The following is a 16,385-nucleotide window of genomic DNA, read 5'->3' as shown; positions in this document are numbered from 1 at the left end:
TACATGGCGCCGGCTGGAGGGCTGGCTGGACAACATATGGCGCCGGCTGGATGGCCGGCTGGACGGTACATGGTGCCGGCTGGATGGCCGACTGGACTGGACATGGTGCCGGCTGGATGGCCGACTGGGAGGCCGGCTATCACTGGCTGGGCAGGCCTGGATGTCGACATGACAGGACAGGATGTCGGCGGCTGGGCAGCGCTCTCTGGCAGCTGGGCAGCATTTCCGACGGCTGGGCAGCGCTCTCTGGCAGCTGGGCAGCATCTCCGACGGCTGGGCAGCGCTCTCTGGCAGCTGGGCAGCAAACAAGGACAAAAACACACAAACAGAGTCGACTCGACAGGCCTGGGCACCAGCTGGAAGGCCGGCAGGGATCTGCAGCGGGAACAGAACACCGGCGGCCTCAACCCTGGAGGGGAATCCGACGACCTCAACCCTGGAAGGGAGCCCGGCGGTCTCGATCCTGGACGGGGTTCCGGCAGTCTCGACCCCGGAAGGGAGTCCGGCAGTCCCGACTCTGGACTGGAACCCGGCGGCCTCTACCCTCCAAGGGAGTCCGGCGGATTCAACCCTGGAAGGGAGTCAGGCGGAATCGACCCCTCCCACTGAGATCCCTCTGTCTGCTGGGTCCAAAATGGTCGGATCATTCTGTCATGATTCTTGGGTGAGGTGAGACACAGTGACAAGGAGAGTGGACCCAAATGCAGACAGCGGTTAAGGGGTTAACATGACATTTTAATAAAGACAAAATACAAAACAAAGACCCACGTGGGGGTAAACAACAAAACAGAGGAACAAGAACAAGACTAACTAAACTGACAAGACTAAACTAATAACACATCACATAGGGACACAATAAACTAGACTAACTAACATGACCAGAACTCACCCACACGACACAGTGCAACATAACAGTACAATGATCCGACACCAGACAGAGAACACAGGGGCATTAAATAGAGGGACAAATCAAAGGGGAACAGGTGTGGGGCATGAACTAATAAACAACCAATAACGAGAGATACAAAAGGGCGGGAACACAGACAAGGACCGGAGAGAGTATCGAAGGCCGACAGGGTCAAAATGACTCTCTCCACACATAACAAGGGATCCTGCCGTGATTCTACCACAAGATCAAGACAGACATGACACGACGAGGCAGAATCACGACATTCATGTCATGCTACGCTTTTAGCGTCGTTATTTGTATATACAAGTTATTAACTAACTGCTGCTTTCTACATTGACGCTATCAAATATGTATTTTACAATATAGCCAAATGAAAACCATTTCAAATTTCTCTTTAATCAACATTTCATGTATTGCAGTTATTTCAGTTAATTCCAGCAAAGTCAAACCTCAGGAGTGATATATAATCACTCAACAGCGATGTAAAAGACACATAAAAACTGTGATAAAATCAGGGTAGCGGTTAGGTTTGTACCATTTTGACCCGACGCTGGATTAAAAATAACCCAGAGTTTTTTTAGTGTAGGGTTGTGATGTTTAAAAATATGAAATTGTTTCCTTTGCAGTGTTCATTGCATCTTTTTTGTTATGTTGACAACTTTGTCCAGTTTTTAGGAATAAATGCAAATTATTTAACACATAGTAAATTTAGAAAATAAATGTAAATGGTCTCTTTTTCCAGAGTTACAAACAATAAACCTCACAGCGCACCTGAACTCACGTTAATATACAGTAAATGCAACCAAAACTCTAATAGAACACCCTAATTTATTCAAGCAAGTTGAATACAAAGTAGAAACATTTTTATGAAATCAATTATTTATACAAAAATGACTAAAAACAGAGGGACATGCATTTTGACATACAGTAATGGTGCTGTAATAGACCGCCCTGGTTCTATATGCCATCATAACAAAAATACACAAAAACTAGCTGGAAAATGTCTTTCTGGAAATTTAATAGTAGTGCTACTATATCATACATCAAACTTTGTTTTGAAAAAAATCCTTACACTGTGTGTCAGCTCTTAATCTCCCAAATGTGCAGGGCAGTTTAAAAAGAAGCTATCGCTGGCTGAAGTCATGGAACCTGGAGGAGGAGTACATGTCAAATGCACCCCAATAATATGAAAAGAAAATGAATGGTGACATAACAGTAGGTTGGCATCCATTAAAAGGCCTGTACTCCATCTGTGATTCATCCTCCGATTAAATTACTGATGCCCCGCTTGTTACAAACTGGAAACTTCTCGATGGATACACACTGGCTGTCATTGAAGATGAGCAGAGCCGCCACAGACTGCTGGGTTTTCTGGGACACTAAGCACTCCGGGTCCGGGACAGGCCGGCTTGCCGGACACAGTGTGACAAGGGCCGATGTAAGGCCATACAAGCCCCGTAAATGATGGTAGAGGATGGTACTGAGACAAGTCAAATGATAAAAAACAAACACATTATACTGAAATACAAATGAGCACAGGCAATTCAGGGTCTTGTTTATTCTTATTATTAGTGTCCCAACATGCTGACAAACAGACAAACAATATTATTGTGCATGCACTTCAAAAATGATAAATATGCAGTCGTTACCTTTAAGGTGAACTTTGTCAGTTCTGCACCATGGCACCAAAGAGATAAGAACTGTTTCAACAGGTTTCCCGACAAATGATTGCACTTGTCCCCCATTAGTGAGATAAACAGGTGGTCCAACCATCCCCAAACCTAAGCCATTGAATGAGTTCATGTTGAGATGCTTGTTTAAAAGAATTTAGAAGAAATAAATCAATGAACCTGTTACTCTAAAAAAATGATTTTTCAATTACATTCGAATTCAATTTATTCGTTAGTAAATGCAGTATAGCTATCATGAATAAACAATTAAAAATATAGTTTTTAAAATGCATTTTTATTTAATTATGTAAATTATGTAAAAAGCTTATTTAATAATAATTGTTAATGTTAGTTAATGTCAATACAATGTTCATGTTAATTTATTGTGCATTAACTAGGCCTACAATGTTTTTTATTAAAGTCCCACTGCATTCGATAATTTGATCACTTAAAACTCATCTTTAAGCATTAAAATAGCATATGTGAAAGTTTTTTCCTGTGATGATAATTTCTTCATGCCTTAAAATGACTTGGATGTAACTCTACACCCTTGCTTTATTTAGTATACGTGGATTCATGAATATGCAAATTAGTCCACGCATTCATTCAATCGCTTGAGCTCATACCATTGATTATAGATGCCTCACTGAACCTTGCCTCATCTTATTTTAAAATGTTGTCATATTGAAATAAATAACTAAATAATTAAAAGCCTCACTTAAATAATATTTTGTTATACCTAAACCTTTCCTTTCAAGTAGAAAGGGCCTATGATGATAAAGTCATAAAAATTACATTTAAGAAATTAATTAATTTATTTAAACGTTTTACGTGGTGCCCATTTTAGGTTACCCGATAAAACAAATTTACATTGTAGCTATTTGTTAATATTAAAACATGCTTTGTGTGAATTGGAAATACAGACTTCAAATGTGAATCGAATGGAAATGTGGGTACGTGGTTTGGATGCGTTCATGTGGAAATGACCTTCATTATTTTAAAAAAAGTCTTATTTCTCAGCCAGTTGTGTGATACTCTTGGTAGCCGGTGTTTTGGACTCTTCAAGAAGGAGGAAGTCCCATGGCCTGAATTGGCAGTCACTCCCATTTTCCTGCGCTTTGTTTTCTTGTTCACTATATAGATCAGAAATCTCTGAATCAACAGATCCAAAAATGAAATCTTTGTAGTTGGGGAAAGAGTGGAAGTCTGGTTTTCGTAAGGAGTCTGGTTCTCTGTCCATGGGAAGGAAGAGGCACACGAAGCCTTAAGGGGGGGATTGTTATGGTTGAGATGCAAGCTTTTGCCCCTCCGGAGGGTGAAGTTTGAGCTTGTGTCAGCACTCTAAACAGTGGCATCGCCAAGACAGACCGCTGAAAAAAATACTCCAGGGAACACAGAGGAAGAGAAGCCTCTCGTCGCTAAACTGCTTTGCTTATTTTCTATCATTTGTTCCACTGTTTTTCTTTACCGCTTGTCATTGGTTCCAGAATAAATAATGATTAAGCATGGAGTTTGTCCTTTATAGGGGGACAGTTCACTCATGTCATTCCAAACCTGCATGACTTTCTTTCTCCTGCAGAACACAAAAGAAGATATTTGGAAGAATGTTGATATCCAAATAACATTGACCCCCCCATTGACTTCAACTGTATGGACACAAAACCACTTAGAAATTTCTCAAAGTATCTTCTGTTGTGTTCCACTGAAGAGAGTCATGTACATGTTTTAAATGACATGATGAGGGTTTCAAAAATGATGACGGAGTTTCATCTTTAGGCTGCTCTTCAACACTTCCCACAAAACAAGGTTTTGCTTAGTTGACGACGTTACTGTAGTAATACAATGGTATAAAAACTTTTAGAAATCTTAGAGATTTATAGGCACATGTGTGTAAAAATGCTGTAAATATTTTAAACTATGAATAAAACAGTATTACATCCTTTGAAAAATGTATTTTCCTCTACCCTAAAGAAACATTTGGTTCTCAGCACGTGTCGTATGGCTCAGTGAACATTATGTGGTGTTAATGGGCCAACAGAAGTGTTGGAGGTCTTTGCTGCCACATTTTGTATTTGCTCAAACGTGTCCAACGAAGTACCTGTGCAAAGACCGGGAAACTGTGTGAAGCGACCTCCATTTGTGTCCATTTGCCCGTGGAAGCTGGAGGGGATGTGCGTCATGTTCCAAACAGAAATAACAAGGGCAATAACAAATAAATGAGAAAGTAGGTTGGATTAGGCAAATGTCCAGCAGACATTTTAGTACAAAAGTGACTCCACAGGGAGGAGAAGGGTTGGTGTGTCTGTGTGCCTACAGGTTAGCTGAGGACACTGTTTTTTGCCGCTGGTCTGCTGACCTGTTGCAGTGGTTGACATAATTGTTATTGATGATTATGCAGCTAAAAATGAAAATTCTGTCATTTTGGACTTAGACACAGCACACAGGTTTCAGACAACAGAAGGATTTTTTTAGATGAACTCACCCACTAAAACAAGATCCTAAAACAAAAAGCCTTTTTTGTTCGAAGTAATCTCATTACAACCGTAGTTTTTGCAACATGTAACTCGTGCTTTTCGGCATTGAATGCTCCTCTTTTGATTGCAATGGGAAAGAGCGACACATTTGCCAATGGAGAATTCTTTTAATTAGCATGTGTGTTTTGGCGAATGTCCCGGGGCTGTTTAGGACCTTTCTCTGTAGCAACAGGTTTTTGGGGACATTTTGGGGGTGGAAGGGCATCATCAGTGGGTTAAATAAGTGTCTGTTTCCGATATAGGTTTAAAAAGCCAGGTTGAAATGTGTCTGACATTTTCTGTCAATTACTGTAATAGTGCTGTTTTGTGTCTTTTCGAAGAGAAAGGAGACGTGTCTTCCTGTCCTTATAAATAGAAATGAAACAAGCTGAACAGTGATATGACATTGAAATGAAATAACAGTCTGTTAACTTTGACAGTGCCAAATGCACACAGTGTAACGGTGACTGATGCTTTGCTTGTTTTCAGAATAGCTGGGCTGTGGATTAGTTTCAGAGCTGGGGGGCATCTATTGAAGGGTTTGATGGGTGCATTTGTTTAAAACCCGATTTATATTGCGTTTTACCTGAATAACACATTAAAATATATATGTAAATGTATTTTTGGGACACTTTCCTGTTATCCATCTCATTTAAAATATGTTTTAAAAATGACAGAAATAGACTTAACACTATTAAATTTAAAATGAAAATAAAAGCGTGTTTTTTTTTTAATATTACAGTGTAGTAATCATTCAAAGGAGACAGTATTTCTATGAACACAAAGAGACCAGCAATGGAATTGATATGCTTTAATAAGATATCAGTGCAGAGATACAACTTCTTATTGGATAAAATTTCCCATACAGTAATGTCAACAATAATCTTAAAAACAGTAATAATGCCAATATAAATCTAGAATATTAAAATATGTACGTACTTTGCTTAACATGACTAAAACACCTGTCATTTTAATAGAGCGCACGCTGTCAAAATAAACCACTAATGTTGTCTTTAAAGTTGAAGAAAAACCAATCAGGTCAAAGTTCGGACAGATTCATTTGAATTTCAAATGTATTTTTGTCTAGCAAGGGTGCGAGACTGGTGAATGAAAAACTTACCACTTCAATCTGCACACATTCAGAAGCTCTTAAATCAACACCAGCATCATGGCTGCGCAGTTAGGGAAAGCCACTGAACTAAGTGGTGAGTTTTTGTGAGACTTTTACTTTGGCATTAATTTCTTAAAATTCAAGTAATAAATATAAAGCATTGCTATTTTGTGTGCGATATGGCTAAATGGGCAGGGCTCACCGGCATTTAAATGTATTTGTGTTAAGGCACCTTTGTAACCATTTAAATGTGAGATTATTGCCATCATTAGGTAGTGATTAAAAATAATAAATAAATAAAAAGGGATTAAACACTGTAATGCACTGAGTTGACGTTTCTTACTATAGATGTTATTTCTAAAATAAAACACATAAAATCTGTCATTTACTTTATATTAAAATATTTGGGGGAAAATATGCATAACTCTATGTACCTATACCCTAACCACCCCAAACAACCATCTATTAACCCCCCCAGAGACATTCACATTTCTCAAGATGTGGAGAGGCTGGAGAGATCTGCATCAGTGGACAGATCTCATCGTCTGACCCTCACCTCTTACACACCTGTTATCTCTCTACGTGTCTTGTCTATATACTAATATTGTCTACTGTAACTGTCTATCACAGTTTCAGATAGACTGTCCTGAAATTAAAATATATTTTCAAGATCTAGTTTTAAACAAATGTTGATCTTTTTGGATCATTGGGATATTTTGCACTAAATTTACAGTGTTTTCAGGACAAATGGGAAACATTTTCCTAAATGTCCTCATTACTATGATTGTTTTGTATTGCTATCATTCTCAGTGTTCATTATTATTGAATTTTTGTTACTGCAATTACAGATTTTTAAATCGACAACGGCTGTTCAACATACTATAAAAGTACCACCACAATATAGACATTCCATAATTTTATCCTATTATCTGTTTTTACACTAAGGATTAAATGCAATATGTACTGAGAATCATGGGATATTTGTTGTGGGTTTAGGGGGTGATTGTCATTCACATTTGTATATTAAATATATATTTTAGATGCAATTCTTACTTTTGATTTTGGGTTGAAGAATGACCCAGGCGTGTATCTGACAGGTTTTATGAGTTCATCCCTCTCCTAAATAAGCTTTGCTCAGTTGTGCATGCACACAAACTGTCAGGAAGCATCTCACACAGCTAATCCACCACAAATGAACATCTCCAGTCTGCTAACAAAACTGACTCTTTGTACCTTCAATTGTTTTTAATCTTTGTCACGTGCCACTCTGTTTTCACCAGGGGTTAAAATTTAACAGAGGACACGTGAGGATGTGTTTGGTTGTGTGTTTGTGAATGTGTGCCTAAGCATAACAGAACATCAGATCTAAATATCTACTGTCTTTATATTACTATGAGTCTCAGTCAAAACTAATAGTATTCAAATAATATAAGGACATTAAAACGGAACGATTCAACTTTAAAGACAACCTCAGAGTTGACGTTAAAACACAGTTAGAATAAAGATAGTTAATGCTATAATGTAAGAACGTGTGTGAGCAAAACTGCATAACGCAATCAACAGCAAGAAACTGCTCAAATAAACCAAGCACTCAATATGCTACATAACGTGTCTAAAAAAAATAGCCGGGGAAATGTTTTACTCCAATTTCAACTTTCAAATCAAATTGTATTGGCATGCCAATAAACATAATATTCATTTGCATATTTGCAAATAAATGCCACCATAAACGAACACGGGACACGAGCACTACAGACTGTTTTTTTCTATAAGGAGGACTCTGATTCACATCTACTGAATAGACAAGACAAAGTACCAGGACAAATAAGTGCTACGACACGTAACTTTATCATCAAAGAATAGAAATCTATAGTAGAAATCTTAAGATTAAAGCTTTGCTTTAAATATGTATGCTTACAGCTACATGTTTTCGAGTGGTCTCCAGAATAAGGCAATAAACCGACACAAAAATGAAGCCACTAAATAAACAAAATAAGGCACAAAAATCATTCCAACATGAGTTTTGAAAGTGGTCAGTGAAGAAAAGGCTTACTGTGTAAGAGGTAGGAAAGTTAGAGCGAACTGAAGAAATTACAGTAGATGTTTTTCCTTTTGTTTTTTTTTCATTGACAGATAGCATGAAAGACCAAATGAGAATTTACTGAAGATGTCTTCACCAAAAGCAGAAAACCAGCCGGCCAAAGTCACAACACAACGGTTAAACTCCTCCAAAAATACTTACGTTCATCCAGAAACTTTCTTTTAACTAAAAAAATAGTACATGTATATGATTTATGAAGATGTAGACAATAAAAATAGACTCAAAGCTACATTTGCCGTCTATGCAGTCACTGTGAGAGTGTGTATAAGAGTAAATGTGCTAAGCTGGGATGGTTACTGTCGCCTTGACGATAGCGAGATAAGCTTAAGAAAGACAGACTGCATTTCTGTTCACTTTACAGACGGCTTTAGGTGGCCTGGTCTAATGCCTTCAGTAGGTCACTACCCTGGAGCAAATGAAGATTTCCTTGCAAGGGGACGTTGACCTCGCAGTCATAACGCGTCAGTTCGGGCAGAGAGTAGGTCTTGAAGGAGGTCCCGATAAGACGACTCGCGATTCCTGCAAACACAACCAATTCTGAGAATCAGTATCAACAATGCATACGTGTGCAGATGAGAAATGCAGATATGTTCGTGTGTCGTTTCAACAGTATGAGCTCACCGTCCATTTTTGAAGAAGTCTGTAGGTTGAAGTCTCTGTAGGTGCAGCACTGCTCTCGATAGCATTTCGCAGCGTTCTGTCCGGCCTGATTACCTGGATATTGTGTCTTCCTGTGCTGCTGGTCCATGCCTCCCCTATGGGTCATGCCTTTGTCTAAGTACAATAAATGTGTTTGATGATTAATGATTCATTTAGTGTTGGAATACTTGATTCTGATTGGCCAATCGCTAAATTCCAAGGTCTGATATTCCCAGATAACAAAAGTTTAAAACAAATGAAGCATGGTAACCCGGATGTTGCAAATCATTTTGACAGGCATAGTAAAATGTTACACAAAAATGAAATCGAAATATGTATTTTAATAACGCATATGACATTATATTGACAAATGATTAAACCAAATTACCTGTTCCTGTCATTTTGACATCGTGTCTTACCTTAAAACCAAAAGCAAATGGGTCTGCATCCGTTAAAAATGAGCTAGTTAAATATTTAAAATCAGTATTTAGTGGTAAATAACTTTCTTATGCGGTAACTAGCCGTGTAATAAGCGGGATAATGTACAGACAGCTGGCTGTTATCTCAAGAATAACGAAGAGCCCACTGTTTGGTCTATAGCTATGGCTTGGTCCTGCCTTAAAGGCGGGGTGTCCGATTTCTCTTAGCCGTTGTTGATGTTCAAATCACCAAAACAAACACACCCCTACCCCCATCTTTCGCTTTCGTCAGCGCTCGGCTCGGCTAATGTCCGTCCTGTGCACCTTACTGCTGATTGGCTACAAGGTTGTTTTGGTACTCGGCCCGACCCAGTTGTCTAAAGCGTAATTCGGAAATCGGTTACCCCGCCTTTAATGTAAGTTTATACAATTTTTTTGCCCATTTTATCATCCGGCAGATGAAAAAAGTAATAGCACACCTTTCGTCAACAAGCAACAGGATTTCAGGCATCATTCCTGTCTGTAGCACAATTGTAGGCAAGGTTGGAAACGTTTCTGTTAAGTGTTTATTGAAATCAAATCAAATATTGGCCAAAAATGTTTTAAGGTTGCCACAGAAATAAGTTTAAGGCACTAAAATTATAAAAATAAACAAAAATTAAAATTAAAATACATTTAAAGTTAATTTAAATTAAATTTGGTTTAATCTTATATAGAAACATAAAACTTAACTACAATTAACATAAAACCTAAAAATAGCTGATTTAAAATATTAATAAAAACAAAAAAAACTTCAAAGGGTTTTTAAAGGATTAAAGGGTGTTGTCTGTATAAGTAAAAGAAGTAAGAGTAATAAAAACAGTAATGTTTGCTTGTAATTTTATCAAAATAATTTTTCAGTGTATAAATATAGTGTTGATACCTGATAAAGCGCTATTGCTGAGAGGCCTTCTGTCCATGACGGCACAGTTCTCATTCTTAAGTCTCTTCCACATTGTCTGATGTGATTTAGTGGACGTTGTCTCAACCTGAATTACACAGATAACATTTGTTGACTTTAGAAAATGATATGTGAACATTAATACAACACAATACAGAGACGTCTGCCACATTAACACTACCAGTCAAAAGTTTAGACAACGCTTAAATGTTTGTTGGTTTTGACCTTAACCCTTTCACGCATGGAGGTCACTACAGTGAACAGCTATAGTATCTCTTCAAAGAAAAACAAGTCTGCATCTGAAAATCTTTGAAAAATATGTTTCATATTCCCTATGAGAGCTCTAAAAATAATCAAAAAGTAATTTGTTTAACAGTAATTATTTAGTTTAACAATAAATACAGACAAACCATGGCCATCTGTGTGAACGAGCGCTTGAAGTTGTTAGTGAGAGCGAGATGAGCTGGACTCATATCTCTGTAGTTCTGCGCAAAGTTTTCCATGGGTCTGCAAAACAAACACACGTGTTATTCAGACCAAACACTAAGATTAAAGTTCAGCACATCATTTTAATACTAAATCAAGCGGAACACATTACAGGTGGATGCATCATTTCAGCACCAAACACATAAAGTGAATAAGCGGTGCGCATCACCACCCTGAAGCAATGCAAAACAACTGTATTCGGTGCCAAAATTGACACACTTTACTTTCGAGTCAGAATTACCTTTGCATATAATATGGCATTCGACTGGGTGGCACGGTTTGGCAAGAATGCTTCGCAGCTAAAGGATCCATCATTCCAGCCTTGTGTAATGGAGGGTCAGGTGGCCACTGCAGATTTTGACGCCCTCCCATAGAAGACAGAGGGGTGCTGGCTGGATCGTGATAAGGAGGCATTTGCATGGGCCCATGACTGTAGGGAAGTGCTTGCCATGACTCCACTGAGCCTCCATTGATGGTCTGCTTTTCTCCTCCTGAGCTCATGTTAGGCTGGAACTGTGGGGCTGAGGGGGAACTCAAGGATTGAAAGAGACTGGTAATGTTGCTGAAGCTCGGCTGGTTAGTTCCCAGGGCTCCAATGTCAGTGGAGGGTTTGTCTGGGCAGATGGGGTTCAGCTGGAAGTCCTCGCCGTCCATGGGGATGTAGGGAGCCAGCGTCTCCAAGTCCAGATCACTTAGGTCAGTCTAAACAGTATTAAAAAGGTCAGAAGTTAGGAAGGCCGCATTCAACGTTGGATTTGTCTTGACGGAACGAAATGTTGACAACAAAATGTGACATTTGTGGCTTTATGATTTCCTTGTTGCTCCCAAGTTTTATTTTCATGATCTGCACTGTACTGAATACAGCACGTATGGTTTTCTTTTAAAGCCACACACAACCATCAAAGTTTCATTTGTGGTTGATTGACAGGTATGTTTTGCTTTGGCTGGTAAGCATCAGGGTGAATTTTGCACTGCAAATCCAATGTGGTCACATGCATTTCTGAATTTGACTATAATCTGAGTAACTGGATCACAAAATATTTGGACCCTCTTAGATCTATATTGAGCATTGTCCACCAAACCGTCTCATACTGTATATGGTGGTAAATACCAGGGCCTGAGTGATAAAATAAACATCAACAGATGTCAACGAAATATCACAGATTGAATATCTTTTAACCTCTTGGTTGTAAGAAGACTTTGTCTCTTGTGTGTCCAAGGAAAATAGTTTTTCGGTGAGCTCCACCTTCAGATCATTGTCCACTGTGCTGTAGTAATCGTCCGGGCTGCTAGGCTGTTCAACAGAAGAAACACACCATCAAGCATACAGCAGATGTACATTTGAATAAAATGAACTAAATATGACAGTTTTTGAACAAATACGACACATAGTCTTGTTTACCGTAGAGCAGGTGCTCAGGGTGGGAGTCGCACTGCTTGAAGGCGGAGCTTGAGGCACAGAAAAAGTGGCGGCCATTTTGGGCAGGTCTCCAGGGCAGTTCTTCTTATGAGAAGACTGAGAGGCAGGAGGACCAATCGAAGACACTTTGCTGTATAGTGGAAGCTCCTCATATTGGGGCTGACCTGAGAACGAGAGAGGGAATGTCATGATGTAGCTACGTCAGACTTGTTTTGTATAACTGTTAACTTTCCATAATTTTAGCACTTTTGTGTATGTCCTATTAAACTGTACTATCACGTCAGAAACGAGCTACCTCTCTGGACATTTACCATTAAAAACCCTACACATGAAAAAAGCAATTTTTTCTCACCAAAGTTAAGTGGGATAATGGTATCACCAGGTGTAGGTGCCAGTTGGGCCAGATCCTCATGTTCTTCTTTGAGTTTGGAGAAGAGCGTTTTGCCTGCCAAGTGATGACTCTTAAACAGAGACTCAGTCTGATCCATAGAGAAGATCATTGATTTCTCCTCAATGTCACTAACAAAAGAGAACAAGATTTATGATTTATTAGCTCTTGTGTCTTTATAAATAAAACTGTTTTAACCTGTTCCACGTCACTGTTCCGTCAGTGGAACACTTAAGTTTACTTGAAAATTTTACAATTAAAACTTATCTAATCATGACAAACCTTATGTCACTATTAAATTCTAAGCCTCTAAAATACACACCTGTCCAGTTTATTACAATTTATACCATGGTCTGTTTGAATACTGGATTCTGATTGGCTGGAAGATGTGCATTAAAACCCTTTAACGCACAGGTAGCTCCAGTAAGTTTGATTACATTTGAAATTTAACTGAGAAAATCACTGTAATTTTCACCTGTTTGCTCTAAAATTTCACTGCAAACATCAATAAAAGATTTAACTTGGCAGATGACCATGGTATAAGCGGGATAATCCACAGCTAGCCGTGCGTTAAAGGATTTTAATGCACTCCGCTTCGCGTCGGGTGGTTCTTGGCCTCCACATCGTGCATTAAAACCCTTTAACGAACGGCTAGCTGTGGATTATCCCTTACATAATTTATGTAGAAACAGTAATTGATCTAAAATAATGTTATTTTTTGGTGAGTTATTTTTTGGTCGACATAATCTGCCAAGTGTCTTGTTTTTAAATAAAAGCCAACTTTAGGACTGCATTCCAAATTATGAATTTATTAAAACAGTTAAAGTTTGGATACATCATACATTTTCTGATAATTAACAGGTTAATTGCAGTGCTTATAAGGCATTTTGGAGGGGATTTGTTTTAAAACCCTAAGCATTAAAATTAAGCAACTCATTATGCCCAAACCAAAAAATGATCATTTTAAAAGATTGAATGGATTAGATTCAATATTGTATATGTATGGTTTAAATGTAACTTATTTAAAGAATACTTTTAAAATATTTTTATATAACAATCTAATATTTAAAGAATATGTTTGAAGGTTCAAATGTTTAGAGTCACAGACTCACTTTTATATATTTTTACCCCAAAATAAAATAACTCATCAAATAAAAATAAGCAATAAATCATTATTATAAAACGAATAAAAAACAAAATACAATAATTATCATTTTAACGACTTAAAGAAGAATTATTCAGTAATGAAGTCATAAAGTTCAAGAAAAAAATCTATTAAATATTTTAGCATATATAATAGATATTTAAGCATATGCCTTCAGATCAAAAGAATAGTAAAATCATGAGAAACATTTCACTCAAGTGACCCTAAACACTTGTAAACAGCGCAGTGTAAAGGTCTTGTGTGCAGTCGACCAAAAACAAAACATGTGCTGATGGCCATTGACACAAAACTTAACTCTTCAATTGCTGCCTTGCAAGTGCTACTGTTTCCTTTAGGAACTGTACATGTAGTTTCAAAATCTTCTTCTTTTTATCTTCAGTTGGATTACAGGTGTTGATAAGCAGAGAAGAGAGAGTGCCGAGAATCAAACAAAACACAAGCTTTGCCACCTTTTATTCGGGCCTCACCTCAGCACGTAGTTCACACACACAATGCACTGTGGCTGGGAGTTACGACTGTTGTAGATGACGGTACCCTGGGTCTCCACCCACACGTAACCCCCATGCTTAGCCAACATCCGGTACTGCCCGCTCACTGCCTGGCCTTTAGTGCACACTGAAGAGGGAAGAAAAGAGCAGCATTCAAAACTGTTTTACACCACGGTTCCATCTTGTGGAATCTATCTTCCCCCTTCCACGTTATGTTAGAGCATCAATCAGATTATGAATAAACTTTTCTCTTAGATTAACTGTTTTGTGAGGTCTTGGGTTGCTATAAAATAAGCTAAAACATGTAGACAGACAGCATCAAGGGAACGCTAACATAAGCAACATACATTCAGACAGACACAAACAATAAAGGATTGCTGATCTGGTTTTGACAGTCAGTCTCTCTGGCTTTCACCCTTGGACTCGGTCCAAATCTGTCGTGGGAAAGCGCTGGTTGCGGGTCATGCGGTTCATTCCCGGCCTGTGCATGCACGACTCTACAGCGACTCTTACGACTGTGCATGTGCACGGAAATCATATAGAACGGCTTTTCTCTGAAGCCAGTGGCCCTTGAATGACTATCTATGCTGTGTCACATAAGAAAAGTGCTTTTGAATGTATATACACACGGCCTCTGTGGAGAGTGAAATGGTGAATTCTCTAATATTTTATAGAGGTACTCCATTATTTACTCCCCCCCAAATTGTTCCAAATCTGTATTCATCTCTTTGTTAGCAACTGACATTTCTTGGCCACCATTGACGACCAGCCAAAATTAAAATTTTGAGAACCGTTTGCTTTCCTAAATTCTTCAAAATATCTACTGTTGTGTTACTACTTGAGTTGAAACCTCAATTATTACATTTATATAAATGTATATATTAATTTACTATAAAACATGTATATTATATTTATTATAAAATTTGCAAGAATATTACGTTATCATTTCATGTTGCCGTTTTATTCATGTCGTCGACATTGGATTAAAATCTCAATCTTTCATCATTTTTATTTTATTATGATTTTATTTTGTTTATTTTATTATTGATTTGTATTTTTATAAATAATTATCGGTCATCCTTCATGCTGACTGTGAGTTTTGCAAATACTTAACAAATAAAATGTATTTAAAAGACGTTATCTTCCACAATGCAGTGTTTATTAAAAATGTCTTTTCCATTTCTTAAGAAAGTATTTAATTTCTGCTTTATGACTTTTTTTTAAAATACTTTATTTCTGCTTTATTTTTTATACTTAATATTTTTTTCCTTATTTCTAAGTCTGTAGTAACCAGTGTTGGGTGTAACTAGTTACTAAGTAATTAGTTACTGTAATTTAATTAATTTTCCCTTGAAAAAGTAAAGTAAGGGATTACTCTTATTTTTTCTGTAATTTAATTACATTTACTTCTGATGTAATTAAACTAAATTACAACTAAAAGTAAACTAAAAGAGCAACTTCAAAGCTATACGGTTTTCCTCTGGGCACACAAACGCGCAGTCACGAGGCAGCCACACTCTTTTTCTCTCATCGAGCCCAATCCAGATCAACAATTTTGTCCTCCGCCACACAGTATGAAAAGAGTCTAATTACACGTTAACGTCACTGTGGACAGAAGCCAATCCACTTCAGCATCTGATCAGCGAGTAATCTGGGACACCTGGCTGAGACGAGGAGCACCATCCTTTTCTACCGCTGGGTTCTTATCTCTTCTGTCACTCATAATGGGGTTCAAGATGTCCTAATAGGTGCTGCGGTCGTCCCTAATAGAGCCAATCCAATAAGGCTCTTTTGAATCGTATTCATAACTCAAACATGCATGCCAAATGCAATTTGTCCGAAATGCAATTTGACTCGGGGGGCTGGCGACCTCAGTATATATATCGCTGTTTGCTGTCTGCGGACGGTCGGTGCTTGTGCGAGGCGACAGATATCAGGTTTCACCTCTGCTTAGCAGGAGAAAGAAAGAAAACGGAAATGTAAAAAGCAATTAGGTGCAGGCGGTGTGCGGATGATAAAAAGATCCACAAGATCTGTAGAATAGAAGAGAATAGATGCGACTGAGGTTTTCGCGTATGCATTTACAGACTTCATCTAAAGAATTATTTTAGGGTAAATACATATAAAGTGTGCAT

The 16,385-nt window shown here is 38.1% G+C and overlaps 1 protein-coding gene across 1 annotated transcript in view; it reads right to left on the bottom strand.

Moving 5' to 3' along the window:
* Positions 1–5,889: 5,889 nt before the first annotated feature.
* Positions 5,890–16,385, bottom strand: part of epas1b (endothelial PAS domain protein 1b) — a 50,917-nt gene continuing 40,421 nt past the window's right edge. The window contains exons 8-16 of the mRNA XM_057341995.1: positions 14,230–14,377; positions 12,562–12,728; positions 12,192–12,373; positions 11,970–12,083; positions 11,031–11,491; positions 10,714–10,810; positions 10,286–10,391; positions 8,927–9,079; positions 5,890–8,824 (exon numbers count right to left, since the gene is read on the bottom strand). Of these exons, the coding sequence (XP_057197978.1) occupies positions 8,673–8,824; positions 8,927–9,079; positions 10,286–10,391; positions 10,714–10,810; positions 11,031–11,491; positions 11,970–12,083; positions 12,192–12,373; positions 12,562–12,728; positions 14,230–14,377 (1,580 nt within the window). The 3' untranslated portion in view covers positions 5,890–8,672. The remainder of the gene's footprint in view (positions 8,825–8,926; positions 9,080–10,285; positions 10,392–10,713; positions 10,811–11,030; positions 11,492–11,969; positions 12,084–12,191; positions 12,374–12,561; positions 12,729–14,229; positions 14,378–16,385) is intronic.

The sequence above is a fragment of the Triplophysa rosa genome, linkage group LG9 (genome assembly GCF_024868665.1).
Source record: "Triplophysa rosa linkage group LG9, Trosa_1v2, whole genome shotgun sequence".
In the NCBI taxonomy this organism is placed as follows: Eukaryota; Metazoa; Chordata; class Actinopteri; order Cypriniformes; family Nemacheilidae; genus Triplophysa; species Triplophysa rosa.
The sequence above is the reverse complement of the archived record's forward strand: the minus strand, read 5'-3'. Positions and strand labels throughout refer to the sequence as shown.